At 51.4% G+C, this 24836-nt stretch overlaps 1 protein-coding gene across 2 annotated transcripts in view; it reads right to left on the bottom strand.

The window, feature by feature from the left end:
• Positions 1-7454: 7454 nt before the first annotated feature.
• Haus8 (HAUS augmin like complex subunit 8) overlaps positions 7455-24836 on the bottom strand; it is a 25888-nt gene continuing 8506 nt past the window's right edge. For both annotated transcript variants that reach the window (XM_029559411.1, XM_008824641.3), the window contains exons 3-11: positions 22567-22619; positions 17505-17580; positions 14674-14769; positions 13974-14062; positions 13616-13681; positions 13375-13533; positions 11983-12124; positions 9940-10081; positions 7455-7841 (exon numbers count right to left, since the gene is read on the bottom strand). In XM_029559411.1, coding sequence (XP_029415271.1) covers positions 7607-7841; positions 9940-10081; positions 11983-12124; positions 13375-13533; positions 13616-13681; positions 13974-14062; positions 14674-14755 — 915 coding nt within the window. In that variant the 5' untranslated portion in view covers positions 14756-14769; positions 17505-17580; positions 22567-22619 and the 3' untranslated portion in view covers positions 7455-7606. The remainder of the gene's footprint in view (positions 7842-9939; positions 10082-11982; positions 12125-13374; positions 13534-13615; positions 13682-13973; positions 14063-14673; positions 14770-17504; positions 17581-22566; positions 22620-24836) is intronic.

Below are 24836 nucleotides of genomic sequence, written 5' to 3'. Positions count from 1 at the left end.
TGTCAGCTCAGCCCTAAGGAAGTAGAGGCAGGAGGATCAGGAGTTCAAGGTCAACCTTGGGTACATAGTGTTTGAGTTGAGAGCCCACAGGAACCACATAGGCACTGGAGGAAAACCCGCTGGGTAGGGGTGGCATCTGGAAAAGTTCAAGGGACAAAATAGCAAAAAGATCTGACATCTGGACCCCAAAGTAAAGCCACTGCTCAGAGTGAGGTAGCATTGCAGAAATTATGGAGCTCCATCTGCTTCTGCCTCCTGAGTGCTGGGATTAAACATGTGCACCACTGGTGGCTTGCTTGTTCATGGTTTTCAGTTGAGCTGTGTAAACTGAGAGTGATTTTGTAAAGATGATAAAAATAGAAGCTTGTTTGTCACCACCCTGGCTGCCCTAAGCAACTCAGCATAGGGGTCCTCTGGGGCCCATCAGGAGCTGATGGACATGACCCCCTGACCCCTCTTGTTTTCTGAAGTCATCAAACATCTGCCTTTTGTAAATACTTCGGAGGCTGGCCATAGAGGAAGTATGTTGGAGGGGAGGAAGGCTGGCGCTCACTGGCCACAGCAGCCTCATTGTGCCCATGAGATGGGGACCTTTGCAGTAGGAGATACAGGAGAATCTTAAAGATTTATTCTTCTTTTTTATTTTTATTTATTTATTTATTTATTTATTTATTTATTTATTTATTTATTTATTTATTTTTGTCTTTTTGAGACCAGGTCTCCCTGTAGCCTCAGCTGTCCTGGAACTCACTATGTAGACCAGGCTGGCCTTGAACTCACAGAGACCCACCTGTCGCTGCCTCCCAAGTGCTGGGATTAAAGGCGTGTGCTACCATGCCTGGCCTATAGCTGTATCTTCTACAGAATCAACATGAACACTTTGGTCCATCTGTCTGTGACATGTTCATTAGGCCAATGTATTTAGGATCAAATTCTCGGAAATAACTGAACTGTGGGCCATGGCTCATGTCACATGGAGCAGTGAGGACATAGAGACTTCATTTTGTTTTGTTAAGAAAGGTCTCATGTAGCCAAAGCTGACCTTGAATTTACTATGTGGAGTCAAGGATGACCCTGAACTCCTGACCCTCCTGCCTCCACCTCCCGAGGACTGGGATAATAGGCGTTCACCACCATGCAGGGCTGACATTCGAAGATACTTGATGTTAAAAGAAGCCCATTTGTGCCAGGCGTGGTGGCACACATCTTTAATCCCAGCACTCGGGATGCAGAGGCAGGTGATCTCTGTGAGTTCAAGGCCAGCCTGGTCTACATAGTGCGATCCAGGACAGCTGGGGCTACAGGGAGACCCTGTCTCAAAAAGACCAAAAAAAAAAAAAAAAAAAGCCCATTTGGGCTGGAGAGACAGCTCAGCAGGTAAAGATGTCTATTGCCAAGCCAGACAACCTGAGTTTGATTCTTGTAATCCACATGGTAGGAGAGCTCTGTAAGTCATCCTCTGACCTCCATATGTGTGCTGTGGCACACATATGCCCTCCAATAAACAAACAAATGTAGAAAACAAGGTGGAAAATTGACTGAAGAAGACCCTCTTTCTCTGTCACTCTCCCTTCCTCACGCTCCATCTCCTCTTGTTCTGCTTGGTAAATTCTCATCCTCTTTCTTTAAAAAAAATGCTATTTTAATATTTCCAATTTTGTTTTATTTTAGTGTGTGTACATGTTTGTGTGGGGCAAATGACCCCAGGTGGGTTAGGTGCAGGCTCTTTAAACCCAAGACCTCCACGCAGGGTCCTGTCTCCCAGCCCCTCTTCCTGTCCTTCTCCGGTCAAGTGATGACCTTCAGGGCTGTTCTCTCCCTCAGCCACACGGAGGGGTGCTCTCGTTAGACTTTGGGACGAAAAGGCGACATGATAAATAGAAACTGAATCTGACCTCAACAGATGCAGATAAGTTTTCTTAGCTATGAAGGGCAAGCAAACTTCCCTCGGGAATGGAGGTCGGGCCTCAGGGTTGGGGCAGGGAGGCTGGGGTTTGTAGGTGGGCCCAGAGAAACCCCACAAAGTGGGGCGTGCCTTCTCCGTCTTGCTCCTTCCTGGAATCTGGGAAGGAGAGATGGGGTGTTCCGATAGGGAACCAGGTTATCTTCTGCAAGGTGGTTGGTAAGGAACCAGATGCCTTCTACCAGGGGTTGAAAAGGGCAGATGTCTAGGCTAGAGGCCCTGTGTTCTAATAGATGCATCTGATTTTCCTTCAGCCGTCAGTATAGGGACTCCCTCTCAGTGTGGTTGAGGACATTGCTGTGACAAAGGAACAGTTCCAGGTCACAGTCCATCACAGCTGGGACATCCAGGTAGCAAGAACTTGAAGCAGTCAGTCACAGCTACGGTCAAGTGTGGAGAGGATGAATGCATGCCTGCAGTGCTTGGCACCGTCTTCCAGTCTACAGTCAGGTACCTAAACAGTGAATGGTGCTGCCCAGTGGTCATGCCTCCCCAAGGCAACACCAACAGGCCAACTTGATGGAGACAGTCCCTTGCTGAGATACTCTTCCTGGGTGATTCTGGAGTGTAAGATGACGGTTCAGCCATCACAGATGCTTTTCAGAATTGACTCTGCATGTTGAGCTCGTTGCCCACCTCCCCAAGTCCAGAGGGAGCTCAGGACTTGGCACAAGGGCACGGTGTCAGGCTCTGTGTGTGAGCACTTCCATTTGTGTCATCCCCATGCCTGCTGCAGTCCACTATGGATATTTGGTCTGTTTTGTTTCCTGACTGGAGATGAGACCTGGGCCTCCTGTGTGGTCAGCAGGCACTGAGAAATGGGGCTGGGGCCTCAAGCATGCTCACTGAGAAATGGAACCAGGGCCTTCCCACAGGCTTAGCAAGTGCTCTGTGGCTGAGCCATCCCCCATCAGCCCTGGTTTTTACTGTTAAAGGAAAGATATTTATTTATTTGTTTATTTATTTGGGTCTTTTTGAGACAAGGTCTCCCTGTAGCCACAGCTGGCCTGGATTCGCTATTGGAGACCGGGCTGGCCTCAAACTCACAGAGATCCGCCTGTCTCTGCCTCCCGAGTGCTGGGATTAAAGGTATGCACCACCATGCCTGGCTTTTATTTTTAATTATGAGTATGTGTGCATGTGTATGACTGCAGTGTCTGCAGAAGCCAGAGGAGGGCGTCAGGTTCCCTCAAGCTGGAGTTAAAGGCAGTTTTCAGTCATACAACATAATGCTGGGAACCAAACTCTGATCCTCTGTGAGAGCAGCTTGTGCTCTAAACTGCTGAGCTATCCCTCTAGTCCAGTTTCTGGTTTTTTTTCGGGGGGGGGTGTCTTTTTTCTCCCTGCACCCCAGCTGACCTGGATGGAACTCACTATGTAGACCAGGCTGGCCTTGAACTCAAGAGATCTGCCTACTTCTGCCTCCCAAGTGCTGGGATCAAAAGCGTGTGCCACTATGCCCAGCCTGTTTCGGTTTTTTAAAATAGTGGGTTAGAAGATAACCAGGAGTCAGTTCTCTCCTTCTACCATGTGAGTCCCTGGGATTGAACTCAGATGGTCAGACTTGGCAGCAAGCTCCTTTACCCACTAAGCCATCTTACCAGCCTCTAGTCCGGATCTTCAATGTCCCCACAAAGACTCATGTATTAAAGATGTGGTCCCCAGCTGAAGGGAAGAATTTGGATCATTGGGGTGTGTACTTGAACAGGATGTGGGGACCCCACTGTCTCTTTTTCCTGGCTCCCACCACGATGCTGCCTCGTCACTGATGGAAAGGTGACAGGGCCAAGGGACTGAAACCTCTGGAGCATCGGGGGCAGAGTTAAGCATTCTTCCTTTAAGCTGATGTTTCCAGTATTTTGTCACAGTGATGGAGAACTGGCTCAGATAACATGTAGTGGCCCCACCCCCAACTTCTTTATGACTCCCACCCCAAGGCCATATATCCAGCCTCACAAGGAAGCTCTAGGCTGGGTAGTTGGCTCAGCCAGTAAAACACTTGCCATGCGAGCATGAGGACCTGAGTTTGATCCCCAGAACCCAGGTAAGGTGTGTGCTTGTTTCCCCACACTGCAGACTGGGAGGGAGTGGGCAGATCCTGGGGCTGTGACCACTCAGCCCCGTGTGACACTCAGACAAAAGGTGGAGGTGCCTGATGAAGACAACCAGGGTTGACCTCCCCCTCACACAGTGCACCCCGCCCCCATGCCTGCACATGCACATACAGACCTGTGCCCATGCACAAAAGTACAGCCATGTAGGCTGGGGACACTAGGCCCAGCAGGCTTGCTGTGACGTGGCTCCAGGGCTCTGCAGGTCCCAGGCTGGAGGATGTTGGATTCCAGAATGTTCCCATGGCAGGTGGTTTCATTAAGGGTGGGATGTGTTGCTTCAGATGCATTTCTAACCATTCCTTCCAATTCTCAGGTTACCCACGCAGGGACTGACTGTGCAACCTGCTCACTTGCCCATCCCAAACGCAGGTTCCACTTGAAACACCACAACTGAGCCACGATTGTGTAAAACACCCAGATATGGAAACTGGGCTTCAGCAATCTTTTTTTATTTCTAATTTTTAAAAATTTATTATTAGCCGGGCAGTGGCGCACACCTTTAATCCCAGCACTCGGGAGGCAGAGGCAGGCAGATCTCTGTGAGTTCAAGACCAGCCTGATCTACATAGTGAGTTCCAGGACAGCTGGGGCTACAGGGAGACCCTGTCTCAAAAAAACCAAAAAAATTATTTTATGTGTATGAGTGTGTTGCCTGCATGTATGTGAGTGCACCCGTGTAGTGCAATGCCACAGAGATCAGAAGAGGGCTTTGGAGTCCTCTGGACCTGGAGTTAAGGACAGTTCGTAGCTGCCATGTGGGTGCTGGGACTTGAACTCAGGTCCTCTGCAAAAGCAGTCAGTGCTCTTAACCGCTGAGCCATCTCTCCAGCCTACTTCAGCAATCTTTTAAATATTCATGTTATGTGTGTAAGTGTATTGTCTGCACATATATAAGTGTACCCATGCCATGCAATGCTTGCAGAAGCATAGGAGGTTGTCAGATCCCCTGGAAGTGGAGCCATGGATAGTTGTTAGCTACCATGTGGGTGCTGGGACTCAAACCTGGGTCCTCTGCAAAAGCAGCCAGTGCTCTTAACTGCCAAGCCAATCTCTCCAACCTCAGCAAACTTTAATTTTTCTGTCTTACTATGTAGTCCTGGCTGATCTGAAATTTACAGACATCTGCCTGCCTCCGTCTCCTGAGTGCTGAGACTAAGGGCCTACACCATAATCCCTGATCCTATTTTTATTTTTAAATTATGTACACATAGCTGTGTCTGAGTGCAGTGCCTAGAGGCCAGAAGAGGGTGTGGGATGCCCTGGAGCTGGAGGTACAAATGACTGTTAGGTGCCTGATGTGGGTGCTGGGAACTGGGTCTTCTGCAAAAGCATCTGGTTCTCTTAACCGCTGAGCCACTCTCCAGCCCCCGCCCCCTGACAGCTGTCAGGTTTATGAGAGGGAGACAGTTAGGGACACTCCTTGTTCCCAGGGCAACCTGGCAGGAGGGCTGCCATGGCTTGGGCTATGCTGTGTGCACCTTGTACCTCCAGAACCAAAACCAGCCTCTGCTTTGTATAGCAGCTGCCAAAAGCTGACAGGTACAGGAGGGGGAAGGAGGCAGCCGGGCGCCGGCACACCAGCAGATATGGACAGTGGCTGGCAGACTTGATTGTTCAATGGTGGGATTGGGGTATGCCGTCACTGGGCCCTGAAGAGCCCAGATGGTGTGCTGTTTACAGCAGTGTGATACCCAGCAGCAGCAGGATGGGCAGACACACAGGAACAGGAAACAGAACGGGGGAGAGGGGAATGGAAGGAGAGAACTGGCTACTGCCAAGTTGTCCTCTGATCTCCACACACAAATGTAGGAATAAACAGGAGGCTGAGGCTGAGGCCCAGCTGGCAGAGTGCTTGCCTAGCATGCACGAAGCTCTGGGATCAATCCCCAGCACTTCATACACTGGGCATGGTAGACAGCACTTGGGAGGTGGAGGCAGGAGGACCAGGAATTCAGGGTCATCCTCAGCTACACAGCAAGTTGAGAACATCTCACGTATGAGAGCCTGTCTCAAAAAGGAAGGGGCCCAGAGACCCTGGTACTTGGTCTTGGACCTCCTCCAGAACTGATTGTCAACAACTGCCACCTGCCATGTGGCCTTGGTGGTCACAGTCAGCTGAGCAAACCAGCATGAGGAAATGGAACTTTGAAAAGTACAACGGAGCAAGTCTTCTGTGAAGAGGACTCACCTCCTCGGCCTGTAGGTGCCCTAGGAGAGAATGCTGTGACCACAGGGAGTCCAGGAGGTGGGCCTAGGCCAGGCTGAGGCTGAGGCTGAGGCAGGGAGAATGGGCTTAGCATGTGATGGCCCTGGGCAGCACAAGTGAACGGACCAGCTAGCTCCCTGCAGTGCTGCTCGAGTTCCTCTTCCGGGTCCCTAAGCCCATCACCAGGCCCCAAGCGTACTGACTCCAGGCACCATTGCAGCGCCTCAGGGTTGCCCCACTGCTGCCCCTGGGGAGTGCGGGTTTCAGGGCAGTCCCTCCTAAATGCACACTGGTGCCATCATGAAGTTGAAACTTCCTGTGCTGACCCACTGTAACTGAGGAACTACTTGTAATCAGAAATGGCATTGAGGACCAGAGATGACTGGGGTGGGTGGACTGTTTCCTGGTCACAGGACTGACACTTTCCATATGGGGGCTGACACAAGTCATCAGACCCACCCAGCAGGGATCACAGAACAGCAAACACTGCTGAAGGTGAGTCCCACAGCAGGGCATCCCTAATTGGAAAACCTGAAACTCTCCACACTGAGCAAGTGCTGGTGATGTCACAAGTGAGAAGTCCCATACTGTAAAACTGTGCAAAGATAAAGAACATGGGGGCTGGAGAGAGACCTAGGTTCAGTTCCCAGCACTCACCTGGCAGCTGACCTAAACTCCAGTTGCAGGTCAGATGCTCTCTTCTAACTACTGTGGGCATTGCACACAGGAGTGCAGATACATAAATGCAGATAAAACACGCATGTAAAATAAAAATAAATTTAAATGAAAAACTGGGCTCACATGCAGTTCAGCCTGTGTGTAGAAGGCATGTGGTAAGCACATGTGGCCAAGGGCTGCTGTGCATGCTTAAGCATGCCCAGGTCTGGCACATCTCCAGTGTGAGTCTATCTGACCTGCACTCTGGATGTGGCACTAGGTCTACTGAGCCCAGGGAACCAAAGCCCTGCCCCAGTGGTTAAGAGCACTGATTGCTGTTGCAGAGGACCCGGGTTCGATTCTTACACCCACATGGCAGCTAACAACCGTCTGCAATTCTAGTTCCAGGGGATCCGATGCCTTCTTCTGACCTCCTCAGGTATTGCACGACATGGGTGCACTTACACACATGTAGGCAATACACTCATATAGTAAAATAAAAATAACCAAAAAAAAAGAGAAAAATGGAAAAGGCTTTAATGCAAAAGTCTTTTTAAATAGTGAAAAAGAGCACAACCATCCCCCAGAACTGATGAAGGGCACACAACCTTCAGTGTCAGAGTCACGGCACCAGTCCTGATTGGGTGCTCACAGGCTCTCCTGTCACTACTCTGGAAGGCCCCCAGGAGGGCATGGGCCTGCACAGTGGTCACAGGCACCTGGCTTGCTGTCCTGGGATGAGATGCTGCTCCTCAGCTGTGCTGACGCGTCCACAGTGTCGGGACTGAAATACCACTGGCTGCAGGCCTCGGCACCCTGGGCTTCCTCCCACACTTCCTGGTTCATCAAGGCTGCTTCTTTACTCACCTCCGCAGAAAGTTCCAGCACCTGGCTGACGCTCCTGTGTATAGAAGAGAGTGAAGGAACTTTGTCTGTGGACAGGGCTCTGATGGAGCCTTTAAAATTTATTGTCCTTGGTGGGAAGTAGAGGCTAAGCTGTGTGTACATGTGGTAGGTGTGTGTGCTTCCTGGGTGGTAGGCCGGAACTCCAGTGCTGAACTCTGGCCACTCCCAGCTCTTGCCTTTTCAGTGGGGTTTCACTAAGTACCCTGGACAGCCCTGAACTACTCATCCTCCTGAGTAGCCAGGATGACAGGCCTATGTCATCCGGCCCAGTGAGGAAGGTTTTTTTTGTGTGTGTTTTGGATTCTAGTCAGGGTCTCCATGAAGCCCCAGCTGGCCTGGAACTGACTACATACACAGGCTGGCCTTGAACTCAGAGTTCCGCCTCTGCCTCCTGAGTGCTGGGATCAAAGCTGTGTGCCCACTATGGCTATTTTTTTTGGTGGGGGGGTGGCGGGTTCAGTGTCTTCTTAATCCCAGCCCACCTGAAAGTCACTATGTAGACCAGGCTGGCCACAATTTCACAGAGGTCTACCTGCCTCTACCTCCCAAGGTCTAGGATTAAAGGTGCACCACCATACCCAGCATGGCTAAGCATTTTTAAACGACAGAGCGGGGTCTCCCTACACTGCTGAGGTCTTGGCTCTTCCATTCTGCCTCAGCCTCTGGAATCCCCAGGACACCAGGTGTTCCCACATTCCCCGTGTTGAACATCTTATCTGCCGAGCTCCCATCACAAGCCCTTCCAAGGATAATGCAGGCAGCAGGCCAGACCACACCCTCAGTGTGTGGAGGCTCTGTCTGCAAGGACCAAATAGTTCCAGAACCCTCTGTGGATTCTAAGACCCATGGATGTTCAGGTCCCTTCTATGGCTCTCTTGGGGTCTGCAGAGACGGAGCATGCCTGCTGTGGGACAGACGCTGGCATGGGTACCCTGTCAGACTGTTCTGTACAATGAAGAGAAAGCGGATACTGGTGTGCCCACAACTCCTTCAACCTGTGGCTGGTGAATCCTAGACACAGGGACTTTGTAACATGCAGGGACAACAGCATTCAGCGAGCATTTGGACTGTGTCAGTTGCTGGCCAGATAGTGGTGGCACAGGCATGAGAGGGTCAAAGCCCCACCATCCCCAAGCATACAGCTCAGATGCCCCATCTGTGAGGTCTGTGAGCACTGACAACCCCTGATGAGCCCTGTGAGGTCAGCAGGCAGAGGACAGCTGCTTCACGGCAGGTCTTCCAAGCTACTTCAGCTTAAGTACACTTAGCCTTAGGAAGGAGAGAGAGCAAGACTCTTTTTGAGGGGCTGGTGAGATGGCTCAGTGGGCAAAAGAGCCTGATGCAAAGCCCGATGACCAAGGTTCAATCCCTGGGACCCACATGGTGGGAGGAGAGAGCCAATTCCTGCAAGTTGCCCTCTGACCTCCACAGGAGCACCATGCCCCCTCCCCCAATAAAGAAGTAAATAAAAATAAGCCAGGTGTGGTGACACACATCTTTGATTCCAGCCCTCAGGAGGCAAAGGCAGGTGGGTCTCTATGAGTTCAAGGCCAGCCAGGGCTACACAGGGAGACCCTGTCTCAAAACCAAAACAAACAGATCAAAAGCTGGGCATGGTAGTGCATGTGTGTCATCCCAGCACTGTGCAAGGTGAGGCAGGAAGGTTGCTGCATGTGCAAGGCCAGACTGGGTTACACCATGAGACTTCATCTCAAAAACAAACCTAAGAACCAACCCTGAGCAGCCTCAGGTCTCTGCTGTCCCTGTTCCTGTTCTGCTGGGACCTGATCAGAAGACTTCTGGCCTGGTATGAGAACCTAGGACTCCACTTGCGTCCTGTGCCCCAGTATCTCAGAACTAGAAGCAGGCTGTGAGAGGGGATGGTGCTATAGGGTCCCGGACAGTGACTGCTGACTGTCATAGGATACCTACTTGGCAGCACTGGCTGAGCCTTTCACCTAAGTACCTGCTGGACTGGGCTGCAGCTCAGTGGGGACACATTTGCCTGGTGAGCATGAGGCCCAGATTCCATCCTCAGCAACCCCAAGATTAAGAACGAGGGAAGGAGGCAGGGAGTGGGGGGACTGTGGCACCTGCGAAGCTCCAGGTCCTTCTTGACAATGGCGTCCTTGAGCTCCCCCAGCAGGCACAGTGCCTGTGTGCTGGCATCCGTGGTATCAACACCCAGCTCCCCTAGCAGCTGGAAGGTGGTCCTCAGGGCTGGCTGCAGAGCATCTGTGGGGACAGTGGTTGTTAGGGGTACTTGGGTGCCCAAAACAACAGACAAATGTACTTTGGAGTGGCTATGCTTCTTGCCTGGTGCAGGCCTGACCAACTTCAGAGCAAAAGATCAGGATGGAGGGAGGTGGCTCAGCAGAGACCTGGCTTGTCACCAGCCTGTGCTGGCGTGTTAGAAAGCAAACTCCCAAGCTGGACGTGGTGGCACTTAGAAGGCAGAGGCAGGTGGATCTCTGTGAGTTCGAGGCCAGGCTGGTCTACATAGTGAGTTCCAGGACAGCTGGGGCTACAGGGAGACCCTGTCTCAAAAAGACGAAAAAAAAAGAAAGCAAACCCTCAATGTGGAGGTGTTGAGGGGCCTGTGAGAGTCATCAGCCAGGAGGGTGCCCAATGGTCCAGCACTCTGGACTGAGGGACTGAAGGGCTAGGTGTAGCTCAATGGCAGGTGTGGCCTGTGTGAAGCTATGTTCATCCCACGACATGAAACACACAAGGAAAACAAGGCTCCAGGCTGCCAGCTTCCTGTCTGCTCTCCTGTGCCCTTCCACTGTGAGCCGACAGGCAAGAAGGCCCACCCGATGCCAGTACTGGCCCCTGGATTTACCACGGTGCAGGAAATGAACTTGGACAGCCTGCATGACAGCTGCTGGGGTGTGTAGGAAGTGATGGCTGGGGAGAGCTGGTTGCCCCTTCAGAGTCCTCTGCAGAAACCACTTTGGTGTCAGAGGCTGTGCCATGTTACTGAGGCCTATGCCTGGCATCCTATGGCCAGACCAGGGAAAGCTTTCCAAAGCCACTGTAGCCATGTGTGTTGGCAGGAGCCTGTGGTCCCCACCACTCGGGAGGATGAAGGAGCCCAGGAGTGCTGTATGTGTGTATATATGTGTGTATGTATATGTGTATACATGTATGATCATATGCATGTGTGTGTGTGTGCATGGGCATACACTTTGGATGACAAGTCCCCCATGGGACAGGAGGTAACACTGCTCTCTCTGATAGCCCCAAGTGTCACAGCCACAGGCCCATAGTGCACATGTCATCAAGCATGGTCCAAAAACACTAAAAGAAAACCCCAAACCAGAAACCCCATTGTGTCTGTGCTGCACACAGCCTGGCTCCTGTCCTGATCCTGAGCAGTCTGGTGTGGAGGCCACATGCAGGGTCTGCACTGTGTAGTCTGCAGAGGACAGGTGATGGTTCTGTCAATACTAGTGTAGGCTGGCCTTGAGCACATAGCTATCCTTCTGCTGAGATCACAGGGGCGAGCCACCTTGTCTTTTTTTTTTTTTTTTCAGTAAGAGTTTCCATGTGTAGGGGCTGGAGAGATGGCTCAGCAGTTAAGAGCACTGACTGCTCTTGCAGAGGACCTGGGTTGGATTCCCAGCACCCACATGGTGGCTACAAACCATCCTCAACTCCAATTCCAGGGGAATCCGAAGCCCCCTTCTGACCTCCACAGCACTGCACAACACAGGTGCACTCACATACATGCAGGCAATACACTCATACACATAAAATAAAAATAACAAAAATATTAAAAAAAAAAAAAAGTTTCCATGTGTAGCCCTAGCTGACCTTGAACTCCTGGCTTCATGGCTCTCCTGCCTTGGCCTCCCAAGAACCAGGTCTCTAGAAGGACTTGAGTGCCTGTGGCTTCTGTGTTCTTAGGGGTTATGGAATGGATCCCAAGGTGAGTGGGATGCCTCAGGAACACACAAACCCCATCCTAAAAGCCTACTTGTGCAGACTGTGACAACATCTGTTCCAGCGAATCCCAAACTGCATGCTGCCACTCAGGTTTCCAAGTGTCCCAGTGGGCTGGGTTGACTCTAGCCGGCGAGAGCCTGGGTCCTTGGCGACCTTGACCCCCCCCCATGCCACACAGCCGTTCCTACCTAGGAGCTCCTCCCCACTTCCCTGCAGGTGAATTGCACGGGTGGGCAGCTCATGCCGCGTGGTATCCAGTGCTGTGGCCAGCTTCTTGTACTGCTCTCTGAATTGTTCTGCCACGGCCTCAAAGGGGCTCAGCATCTCTATCTGCAGGTGGGAGAGGGCAGTGAGACAGGATCCTGTAGTCACACAGGCCAGAGCAGGTGAGGGTACTGGGATGGAACCTGGGGCCCTGCCTGCTGTCAGCTCAGGCTCTTGGGTTTGCCTCATGTGCCAGGCTGACATGTAGGTATGGCATCTCCAGGGTCCTGGGATCCTTGGGTTTGCCACAGTAGACACGGCCTGCTTCCCAGTAATGTCTGAAGCATGGCAGGCTCTTCTGTTGCAGCTCAGGAAGCAGCAAGGCAACCCATGACCTTCACCATGAACCTTGTCCAGTGTCCAGTGCACTCCACGCCTGGGCTCTTGACAGGGGCCCTGGTAGACCTGGGAATGCTGGGCCCTTGGCTATGGAGCTGTTACAGGCCATCCATGAGGCTGCCCCATCCCCATATTCTGGGTCCTCTCTGAGCTACACCATCTGTGTACACGCATTGCAAGCATGGAGCCTATGTCCTCAGCCCAAGGGCCTGGCAGCAAGGGACCCCAGGACTATGCTGGTGTGGGGGCTCGACTGTGTCCCTTAAGTTATGATTTTGACATAGGGCCCCTGGCTGGCCTTGAACTCAGAGACTGACCTGCCTCTGCCTCCTGGGTGCTAAGAGTAAAAGGTGTGTGCTACTACACCTAGCATGTCCCTTATTTATTTATTTATATGTATTTTATGAGTACTTCACCTTCATGTATGCAAGTGCACCACATGTGTGCAATGCTCGAGGGACCAAGGGGGCACTGGATTCCCTGGATCTGGAGTTATGGATGGTTCTTAGCTACCATGTAGGGGCTGAGAATGGAACCTGGGTCCTCTGCAAGAGCATCCAGTGCTTTATCACAGAGTCTCTCTCGCCCCTCCCCTAAATTATTATCTGACATTCTACCTCCAGTGTGTGTTGGGGGGGATGTGAAGAAAGGCTCTAGAGAGGTCACAAAGTTAAAAGGAGGGCAAGAGAGTGGCCCTGAAGATAGACTGCAGTGTCTGAGCCTTACAGGTACTTGGGGTCTGGGTCCTGGCCCAGCCAGCCCTTCCTGGGTTCCCAGGGTCCTTTGTCCTTCCCTGGATGGGACACTGTGCTCAACATGCTCTGTCCAGCCCCTTGACCCTCCAGGTGGACCTGCAGGCACCCAGGGCTTGAGTGTAAGGAAAGGCCAGGTCCCCATGTACCGGCCCATGCCAGCAAAGGGAGCCCAGGCAAAGCTGGCAGGGTTTGCAGTGCCCCCTCCTGGGCCTCATTGCCTACCTGGGTGTCAAGAGCCACATTCAGCTCCTGTTGCTTCTGGGAGAGCAGCAGCTGGCGTCTCAGCTGCAGCACCTGTGCCTGCAGCCGCTCCCTCTCCCGGCACAGGATCTGCAGGTCCTTCTCTGCCTTTGCTTCCAGATGGACCAGGTTGTTCTCCATCTACAGAGGTGACACAGGCTCATGCCAAGGGAACATGCTGGGGTTCACCAAGGCCCTGCAGTCCACGGCCCGCCACACTCACCTTTACGGTCAGCAGGGTCAGAAGCAGTGTCTGTGACTCCATCATGTCCATGGCCTCTTGCAGGTCCTGGGGTAGCCCAACAGTTCAGTTCCTAGTGACCTGCAGTCTACCTGCCTCTTATGCAGTGAGAGCAGAACTTGAACCTCCACAAGTTTACAGGTTCAGAGAACAGTTTGCCAAGCTATAGAGGAAGCCAGTGCCTATGCAGCCCAAGCCACAGTCCCTCTCTCCCTGTGACTTATGTGAGTTTGCCCATGTCTGTGTCTGGGCAAACAGCCTTGAAGAAGGACCAGGGTACCCTGGCCCGCTTCCATCCTGGAGGGCCGCTCATGCCCTCTGGCCCCTAACTCCCACTCACCGGGCTCTTCTTCCGAGGGGCCTTGAAGGCCGCTGCTTTCTTGGGCATCATCCTGTCCACGTGGGGAGTCTTCTTGACCATACTTTTATCTAAAATGAACAAGACCATTTCATTAAAAAATGACTGTTTTTAGCTGTGCGTGGCGGTGAACCCCTTTAACTCCAGCACTTTGGGAGTCGGGGGGGGGGGCAGGCAGATGGCAGATGTCTGAGATTGAGACCAGTCTGGCTTATATAGTGAATTCCAGGCCAAGGTGGGGCTATAGGGAGACCCTGTATCAAAACAAAACAAAACAAACGCTGGCCTCCTGCCATAGTTGGGGCTGCAGATGTGTCCCCATACCTGTAAAAAACATATAACAGGTGCCTCTCAAACTCATGAAAAGCCTGTCACAAACTGAAGATGGCCTAAGTGGAAAATGGATACTACTGGCCCAGCAGCCCAGTTCACTGCAGAGGGCAGGCCATCCTCAAGTCCTCTTAGGGTTATGGGGCTGCCAGGGATCTGCACTTGCTGCTGCTGCCCGGCCTCATGGGAAATGACAAGATCACACAGTGCCAGCTGGGAATAGACCCCCAATTCAGAACTTTAGGCCTGGTTTTCAGTAAGCTAGGAACTCACCACAGAACCACCGTGAGCTGGGGACCATCTTTACTGTTACAAGCCCTGCTGTGAGAGTTGGGGTGAAAGGAATGCTTACCACTGATGGCAGAGAGCTCCAGTTCGGGCAGGGCCGTGCCAGGCCCTTCCAGCATGGTGGACTGCAGGTTCCCCTTTGCCATCCCGCTGCTGTCTTCTGCCCAGAGAAGAACCAAGCTTAGTGCAGTCGCCAGAGCAGGCAGGCACCTTTTTTGTAAGGCAGCACTTGTCCCAAAGACCTGGTTTCTTCCCGGGAGGAAAGAAGGCTGAACTGGCCAGGGAAGCTCGCTGGCCTGTGAGAGGGCAGGTAGGTTCCTCTGTTCTTCCACCAGGGTCCATTTACAGCCAGCCACGTGCCGGAACCATGCTCCTGAACCTGCACTTCCAGAACTGGGTGCCCTCTCTAAAAGAACAGACTGATTTGTGTTCTTTGTGTGCATGCACACACGTGTAGGTGAGAAGACAACATGCGTGAGTTGCTTTTGTTCCTCCACCCTGTTGGTTCCGGAGACTGAATTTAGGTTATCAGGTCTGGTTTTACCCAAGTGCCTTTACCTGTTGGGTCATCTCATTGGCAAGCTCTCTTATTTTATTAAACTTAAAAAAATTATTTTTTATTTTATGTGTATGCATGTATTGCCTGCATGTAGGTAAGTGCATCCATGTCGTGCAACGACCGTGGAGGTCAGAAGAGGCTGTCGGATCCCTTGGGATTGGAGTTACGGACAGTTGTTAGCTGCCATGTGGGTGCTGGGATTCCAACCCGGGTCTTCTGCAAGAACAGCCAGTGTTCTTAACCGCTGAGCCATCTCTCCAGCCCCAGCTCTTTAAAAAGACTTATTTTTAGCTACGCGTGTGTGTGTCTGCACATGTGTGTAGGTGTTAGCAGAGGCATCAGATCCCTTGGAGCTGGGGTTAGGGTAGGGTAAACTGCCCAGCTGGGTGCTCTTAATTACTGAGCTATTTTGCCAGTCCCAATAAACCTTTTTAAAAAATATTTTATTTACAGGCAGGGCGTGGTGGCGTACGCCTTTAATCCCAGCACTTGGGAGGCAGAGGCAGGTGGATCTCTGTGAGTTCAAGGCCCAGCCTGGTCTACAGAGTGAGTTCCAGGACAGCTGGGGCTACAGGGAGACCCTGTCTCAAAAAGACCAAAAAAAAAAAAATTTTATTTATTATTTTTATGTGCATGTGTGTATTGTCTGCTTGTAGGTAAGTGCACCCGTGTCATGCAATGCCCGCGGAGGTCAGAAGAGGCCATTGGATCCCCTGGAGTCATGGACAGTTATTAGCTGCCATGTGGATGCGGGGATTTGAACCTGGGTCTTCTGCAAGAACAACCAGTGTTCTTAACTGCTAAGCCATCTCTCCAGCCCCATAAACCTTTTTCAAAAAAAAGTAAATTACCACTTGGGAGGCAGAGGCAGAGGATCTCTGTGAGTTCAAGGCCAGTCTGGTCTACAGAGTGAGCTCCAGGACAGCTGGGGCTATGGGAGACCTTGTCTCAAAAAGACAAAAAAAAGTTAAAAAGTAAACTGGCTAGTGGTACATGCTTATAGTTTAGGTGACTCAGCATGGGCGTGGTGACACACACCTTTAATCCCAGCACTCAGGAGACAGAGGCAGGCAGATCTGTGTGAGTTCGAGGCCAGCCTGGTCTACAGAGTGAGTTCCAGGACAGCTGGGACTACAGGGAGACCCTGTCTCAAAAAGACCAAAAAAAGAAAAAAGAAAAGCCATTCACCCAGTCTCAGGTACTCTGCTATAGCAACAGGAAACAGAATAAAGCTTGGCATATTTTCTATGTGGCACTGGAAACTGAACCTGGGGCTGTCACTGAGCTGTGCCCCAGCACAAAATTGTTAATCCCTAAACAAAAATCTACGGAAAGTGATAATCGGAGGGAGGGGCAGGTGGTAACTTTACCGTATTTACATTAGTCAGATTTTGGTCACCTGCACAGGAGGTTTAGGAACACGCGTTTGCTACGACATGGCGGAGTACAGGCAGACAGCCGTCAGCACAGTCTCGGATCCTTTTTGGATAACGGTTTATTGTGCACGGCCGTTGTATTAGTTACTCTTCTGTTGCTGTGATAAAACACCATGACCAAGGGAACTTATAAAAGGAAGAGTTTAAGCTTAGGGTCTCAAAGGGGCAAGAGTCTGTCCTGGCGGGGAGGCGTGGCAGCAGAGGTGGCTGGAGCGGGAGCAGAAGCTAAGTGCTCCCATCTTCAGGCAGGTACAGGAAGCAGTGTGCAGATGGAGATCTGTAAGTCCAGCCCCAGTGACATGCTTCATCCAGCACAGCCATACCTCCTAAGACCTCCTAAAATAGCAGCACCAACTGGGAACAAAAGTCTCAAATACTTGGAGCTCATGGGGGACATTCTCATTCAAAACACCACAACTGTCATCCCAGCACTCAGGAGGGTCAGGGGTCTGCTACATAGTAAGTTTGAGGCCAGCCAGAGCTACAAGAGAGCCTGTGTCAAAAGGAGGATGCTCACTGGATGGCTCAGTGAGTAAAGGCACTTGCTGCACAAAGCTGGTGACCTGAGTTTGCACTGTGGAACGCATAGAAAGGTAGAAGGAGAACCGACTCCACGAAGTTGTCCTCTGACCTCCACATGCATGCTGTGGCATTTGAAATAGCCCAGAAGTAATAAAACTAAAAATAAATGAGATTCTCAACTTCTGCACTGCTGACCTCTAGACTTGATGGGTCCTTGCTGTGGGGTGCCCTGTACATCTTAGGGACCTGAGCAACCCTGGGTCCACCCAAAAATGTCAGGAATCAGTACCCTCGGTCTTGAAAGGCCCCAAAGCGTTAGGTGAGCACTCTGGTTTAAGGCCAGAGATGCCTGGACCCCTTCCCCACCCCCAGTCTAACCTCTGTTCCTCCGTGTTCCAGGCTTCTCTCCCTCCGGAGGCTTCCCACCAGCTTTCAGGGTGCCTGCTGCAGGAGTCTGTTATGGGAACACGAGACAGTCAGAGGACCAGCCGCCTTCCCTTTGCTGCTGTTACTTTGAGGTCAGGGAGATGCAGGACTTAGGAAACTATCTCATATACACAAAACAAGCAGATTTTGTCAGAATCAGGGCAGTCGCACGCACCAGACATGGGAGCCACCCAGCCTTCAACCCTCATCTCGGAGTCATTTCTCTCTGCTATGGAGGTGGCAGGCGGCCAACCTTGGTGTAATTTTTTGTGTGTTACTTTAGACTTGAGGAAAAAAAATTTTTTTTTGTCTTTTTGAGACAGGGTCTCCTTGTAGCCTCAGCTGGCCTGGAACTCACTATGTAGACCAGGCTGGCCTCGAACTCACAGAGATCCGCCTGCCTCTGCCTCCTGAGTGCTGGGTTTAAAGGCATGTGCCACCACACCAGACTGAGAAAAATCAATTCTTTATCCTGGTGTGAATCTTCAAAGTTGCAAGCAGCAGCAGCAGCAGCAGCAGAACCAACAACATAATGCTGACAGCTAGCACAGCTACAAGCAAGGAACCCCAAGAAGGACCAGAGTACTCTCATTCACCGTCACAGGGTGGGGAACCGCGGAGGAAATAAGAGGCCGACATGCTGGACCAGGAAAAGTAAAATCCACTCCTGGCAGAAAGGAGTCCTCACACAAAACCCCAAGCTTATTCAGACTAAAGTGAAGAAGTTTGCCACATGTGAGGATCACTCTGGACATCCGTCTGTATGGCCCTGGTTGTTGGCCACTGTGGATGGACCTAGCAGGCCCTTGAGGGCCTGAAACAAACAAGCTCTGCTGGTCTTGCTGGTTCTGCTTTCACACTGGGACTCACACGGCCAGCTGCCTTGGCTCCATGACTTGCACTCATCGTGCCAGTGGAAAACTGCAAGGACAGCCTCCAAAACAGCCTACGCTGTCCCTTAGAGCAGTTTAAAAACACATTCAGAGGATAAAAACCTTCCCAGTTGGTTAAGGATCCTCAAAGATTAAATAAGGTACATTTCTCTCCTAGAAAAGGCTATGCTGTGGCCAGGTGTGGGGGTGCACGCCTTTAAACCCAGCACTTGGGAGGCAGAGACAGGCGGATCTCTGTGAGTTCAAGGCCAGCCTGGTCTACATAGTGAGTTCCAGGACAGCTGGGGCTACAGGGAGACCCTGTCTCAAAAAGACAAAAAAAATAAAAATAAAAAAATGAAAAAGGCTATGCTATGAGTGAAGACAGTTTTTTCTACCGGGCCTCCCCCAGCAGCCAGGGATGGTCAATAGAGAGACAACAGATATGGCTACAGTCAGGAGGCAGAATCAGGGCCTGCCTGACTCAGGGAACCAACAAGTGCAGCGGGGACAAGAGAAACCCCCTGCCTCCTTAGCAGGGTCAGGCAATTGGAGCCAGCACCTGTAAGTGTATCAAGGATCAAAGAATACAAAGAGCCGGGCGTGGTGGTGCACACCTTTAATCCCAGCACTCAGGAGGTAAAGGCAGGAGGATCTCTGTGAGTTCAAGGCCAGCTTGGTCTACATAGTGAGTTCTAGGACAGCTGGGGCTACAGGGAGACCAAAATGAAAAAAGACCAAAAGAATACAGAGTCTCCACGTAAGATCCCCAGAATTCGGAATGACTCCAAAGGGATAACTAAAGATAGTAAAGAACTAACCAAATTAATGCCTCTTACCCATGCTATAGTACCTAACAAAGATCTATGGAGAAAGCAATTAATATGAATGGATGAAACCTTTCCATGCTGTGCTAGACCTTGTCTATGACTGATTTAATATATGATGTTAACCTTTGAGTTTTTTACAGATATGAAACCCATTTGAAAGATACCAAGAAACAAAGGCCAACTATAGCTGTAAGATTCTTGGGAGTTTCATGGTTGGGTAAGATAAAAACAGAGGCTCCCAAACCATACAAATGTTAAGAAAATCTACAGTACCAGGGGTGGGTTGCCATGTATGAGCTGTTGGTCAGAGAGAGATCCTAGAGGTCCTCCAATTCACCAAGGCTATTGCCACTAATGTCAGTTGTATGCTAGAAAAGTCGGTAAGGCCATGTTGCTGCAGAAGTTGCATGATGCTGAGCATGGAAGAAGAGATGGAGTGAGACTAAGCCAAAAACCCCATACCATAGGGTCACACACAAGTACCCAACACAAGTGGAGTCTCTCATATAAGCACACACAGTGTGAACAGCTGACTCCCCATCCCTGGAGCACTCTAACACCACAGGGTTACAGGACTCACGCCTAATAGAAGGAAGTAACATCATGAGAGTAACAGGGCCTAGTATGCACGCATGAAAATGTTACTGTGAGGCTGGGCCAGCCGATGCTACAAAAAAAAGAACAAAACCCAGAACAAAAGAATGGCTGGGAATATAGCTTAGTGGTAGAGCCTACATAGATGTGTGAGGGCCAAAGTTCAGTTTTCCAGCTTGTACACCTGAATTCTAGGCATTCCTAGAACCCACACAGTGGTAGGCGAGAGCTGACTCCTCTAAGTTGTCCTGTGACCTCAACATGTACTTAGTGGTTTGTGGCTCCTCCCGCCCCACACTAAATAAAAAAAATCACCACAAGACTCATTATTTTGTACAATTAATAATGCTAATTGAGATGTGAGAAACAACTGTCAACTACGTTCCCCCAAAGAGTCACACCTGCCTCCCCACCTTCTGCAGAGCCCAGTTACTGACTAGAACTTTAGTGACTGTGGGCGGAATGATGCAGGTCCAGAATCCAATCACCATTTACCTTGGGCCATCTTTAGCCTCCTAAATAGCCACTCCCTGCCCACTTCTGTGTTGGAACTAATACGCTGTAACTAAGAGAGAAAAAGCATGCCTTTAGTCCCAGCACTTGGGAGGCAGAGGCAGGTGGATCTCTACGAGTTCAAGGCTAGCCTGGTCTACATAGTGAGTTCCAGGCCTGCTGGGGCTACAGGGAAACCATCTCAAAACAAAAAATACAAAACAAGCGAACAAAACAAACCTACCTTTTGGAACAGAGTAACAAACCCTGGCTTCCTCCAGCCGAAAGGCTGAGTGTCATCTGACAGCACGGAGGCTGCGGCAGAAATCCCTACTTAACGTTTCCGTTGGATTTGAAGTTTCCTTGATTATGACTTTCTTTGTTCTGCTACTATAAAAACTTCATCAAACTGTTACCACACTGTAACATGGAATTTGGGGTGACCTGGATTTGTGTTCCTGGGCCACAGACACCATATTTGGCTCTGTGTAAACTGTGTCTCACCTCCTTTGAGGTCTGTGCTTTTCATGGACATCTGGAACACACAAAAGCCTGCAGGGAGGAACCCGACAAGATGTGCACCACAACAAGGGCACCACGCTCACAGGTGAAGCCTAGCCAGACTCTGTGTCACAGAACCCAGTTAAACCCCAGTGCTCACTAGCCTGCAGCTTGGTGCTGGTGGGAGCCAGCCTGGAGTGTGGAAGGCCTAGGCCCTACCCTCCAACTCACACATACAACATCCCCCCACACTCACCACACTCATACACCACACCCACCACACCCTCACACAGCAATCCACCAGCTACATATCACACACTCCTACCACACATACACCCCTCCACCACATTCTATACATCCACAACACCCTCCCACCACATACCCACTCCTAGACACATACCACCACAAATACAACTCACACCACCCTCACACACATACCCTACATACACATACCATATACACTCACACACAGACCCACCCAAACCATACTCATGTCCACACCATACTCACACCCACACCACACCCACTCATAAACCATATACATCACACACCCTCACCATACCACACATACTCACTACACCCTCACCCCCCCACTCATATATACACCACACCACACCCACCCACCCACTCAAGCTCAGCCAGGCTCACCCCACTTAGGACTGAGAAGTGCCAGCCCCAAGCTTCGTCCCTACTGTGCCTGGGGGCGTGAAATGGGTATTGGGGTAAGTACTGAGCAGTTTCTAGTGAAGTTCAACTGTTACCTAGGAGCCAGTCACCCCTCAGGCAGAAATGGACCCACCCAAGTGCCTTCCAACCAGGAGTTGGAGTAACACACACGCTGGTCCATCCTTGTGGAAGTTCAACAGCCTGATAAAGTGGTAACCATTACCATGACAACAAGGACATGGGGCTGCTACACTCAATTCCAGGACGCCACCTGATGATGACCCCTGCCACCCAGCAGGCAGCCCTCCCAAACATCACCCTGTGGATACACTGCGGTGTTGCAGCCCAGCTGGCACGGCAGCACCAATACCTAGGAAGCAAGGACTATGAGCTGTGGGAAGCTTCCAGAGGGATGCAGGAAATTAACTCATTGAAGTGGAGGGACCAGCACAACCTTGCCTGTGCCCAGTGCTATAAAGTGACCAAACCAGCACCTGAAGAACCTGCACAACGCCCAGCCTCTGGAGGAGTGTCCCTCAGAGATGGCCACATGCAGTGGGTGTGCTATCCTGGGTTCTTGGAGGTTGACAGCACAACATGCTCCCTAGGAGTGGGTGTTGGCATTGGGAAGAACTGCTTCAGCACCCAGGAGAACTCCATCAGCCCATGCTGATGTCACATAGAAAATTCCAGAAGTGAAGGCCACTGAAGTTGAACATTCCATACCATTCTGGAGATGAACTCTCCCATGCCCACTCAGATCGAGAGGTAGCCATGCCCAGTGAACGTCCAGCCTCCTGTCAGCGCCTTGGCGCCTGTCACTCAGGAGCTACCTCGGGCATCAATGAAGGAACTTATCTGACTAAAGAGCGACCACAAGTGCAAGAGGGGCTGGGGCTGCGGGCGCAGACACGGAGATGGGTCAGTGCGAGTGCCACTAACAGCAGGAACCTGAGTTTCTGCAGGAAGCTCCAGCCCTACAGAGGCACCCAGCAAAGACCCCTAGTGTGTCCTGAGGGCCAGGTCCTATGACTTCCCTCAGCAGCTCATCTCCGTTACCTTTTTGACTTTCTTCTCATACTGCAGGTATCGGGACTGGACCACTCTTCCACCTGCAGGGGACACACAGGGGTTTGTCACAGAACTGCTATCATGAAGATGCAGGGTGTAGGTAGGATCCCACAGTACATAGCTGTAACCCCAAAGCAGGGGCCCCAGTCTTCCTCACTCATTGACAAGAACTCATTCCTTCACTCTCCTTCGAGTGGCTCCTTCAGCACCCCTGAGCACATACAGCACACCTACTACACATAGGAACATTTAAAGACAGTGTATGCAGGTCCTAGGGCTACAGTGAAGGCAGAGTTCTACAGGATGGAGAGTCAAGAAAATTCGAAGAAAAGGAAAGGCCAGGCAGGGAGTGGTGGCACCGCCTTTAATCCCAGCACTCGGGAGGCAGAGGCAGGTGAGTTTGAGGCCAGCTGGGGCTACAGGGAGACCCTGTCTCCAAAACGACAAAAAAGAAAAAAGGAAAAAAAAAAAAAGGAAAGTTAAAGCCATGAGCCAGCAGGATGGCTTGGTGGGTAAAGTTACCTGCTGCCAAGTCTGATGACCTGAGTTCCATCCCTGGGACCCATATACATGGTGGAAGGAAGAATTGACTCCCACAAGTTGTCTTCTGGCTTTCACATACATGTCATGGCAGGCATGCCTACCCCTCCCCCCGCGACACACATATACACACACAAATGTAATTTAAAAAAAAAAAAAAGGCCGGGCATGGTGGCACACCTGTTTAATCCCAGCACTTGGGAGGCAGAGGCAGGCAGATCTTTGCGAGTTCAAGGCCAGCCTGGGTTACATAGTGAGTTCCAGGACAGCTGGGGCTACAAGGAGACCCTGTCTCAAAACACACACACACACACACACACACATATTATAAAAAAGAAAGTCACATGTGCCCCCAGGACTCAGGAGTGGGGAAGCTGGGGTACTTGACTGATTTCCTCTGTGGTTAAGTCCCTGTGTGGGACATGACAGTCCATTCCTCTCTGGTATGTCCATACCCATGCTCTTTCCTCCTCCTGATCCCACTCCTGCCCCTCATTGTGGGTGGGACCCCTCAGACACGTGGTGTCCCTTGGTGACTGCTGAATCACAGCCCTCCTGACAGCCAAGTGTGAACCCAGACAGACTGTGGCCATGGCCTCAGGACACCTCCATGGGGCCCAGCACCACACAGGGCCTGTTCTTCCCCTCTCCACCTGGGAGAACCCCACAGCTGTCCTTCCTGCTGGACCCTGTGTTCTGGGTACAGAAACCCTCCCATTGGGGTGCCAGCCTGCCTCACCTCTAAGAAGACTCCCTGTTGCTCCCCTCCCACCTGCACCCCAGTTCCTCCCTTGGCCCACTCCCTATTTCTCTGCTCCACGTTACAGCACACACAAGAGCTCTGTACTTGCTGCCTGGTCTCCTTCAATCCCTGGCCCACCTTTCAGAAACATTGCTGCACCCCATTTTTCTTGGAAGGACCCAGTCCTCCTCTGTTCCCACACCCACCAACCGCTGGCAGTGCAAGTCATCTGGGCCACCAGCAGCTTTAGGCATGGTGCTCAGGGCCCTGTCCTTCTTGAATGGCTATTCTAGGCTGACAGGCTGGCCTGCCCTCTCACGGCCACCCCATCCCTCAGTTACCCGCAGCCCCCATCCAAGCAGCCCGGGCCCGTTGGGCTTCTGCTGTGCCATGTGGCTTCTCCCCCCCCAGAGCTAGGGACACCTGTCTCCTTGCTTGGGGCTATAGCTGAACAACGGACAGGGAGCCAGCACTAGGCTAGGTTGCTCAGGCTGGCCTCTAACTCCTGAGCTCAAGAGCTTAGCCACCCAAGTGCTGGGATGACAAGCATGTGCCACCACACCCAGCTAGAAAGTGGGTTTGACCAAAGACAGGGATCTGAGGCCCTGGCTGCTTGGATGGAAGGCACCAGCGTCAAGACATCTGGGCTGTCTCCTAGTGGTCTGCTGCAAGGAGGCCCTGCTACCCTGAGGGCAGAGGTATATTCAGGGACTGGACAGCACACAGACATATCAGTAATTCTGAGCAAGACTGACAGGCTGTGGCTAAGGACTCCAAAGTGATGGGGCACCTGCATGGCACAGTGAGGGCCTGAGCCCCACCACTGGGCCATAATAAGTAAACGAACATATTTGCTGGGGATATATCTCAGTGCTAGGTGCTTACCTAGCATAGGTGAGGCCCTGGGTTTCATTCCAAGGATCTCTCTCTCTCTCTCTCTCTCTCTCTCTCTCTCTCTCTCACACACACACACACA

Source organism: Nannospalax galili, unplaced genomic scaffold (genome assembly GCF_000622305.1).
Source record: "Nannospalax galili isolate Female #2095 unplaced genomic scaffold, S.galili_v1.0 scaffold529, whole genome shotgun sequence".
NCBI lineage: Eukaryota > Metazoa > Chordata > Mammalia > Rodentia > Spalacidae > Nannospalax > Nannospalax galili.
The sequence above is the reverse complement of the archived record's forward strand: the minus strand, read 5'-3'. Positions and strand labels throughout refer to the sequence as shown.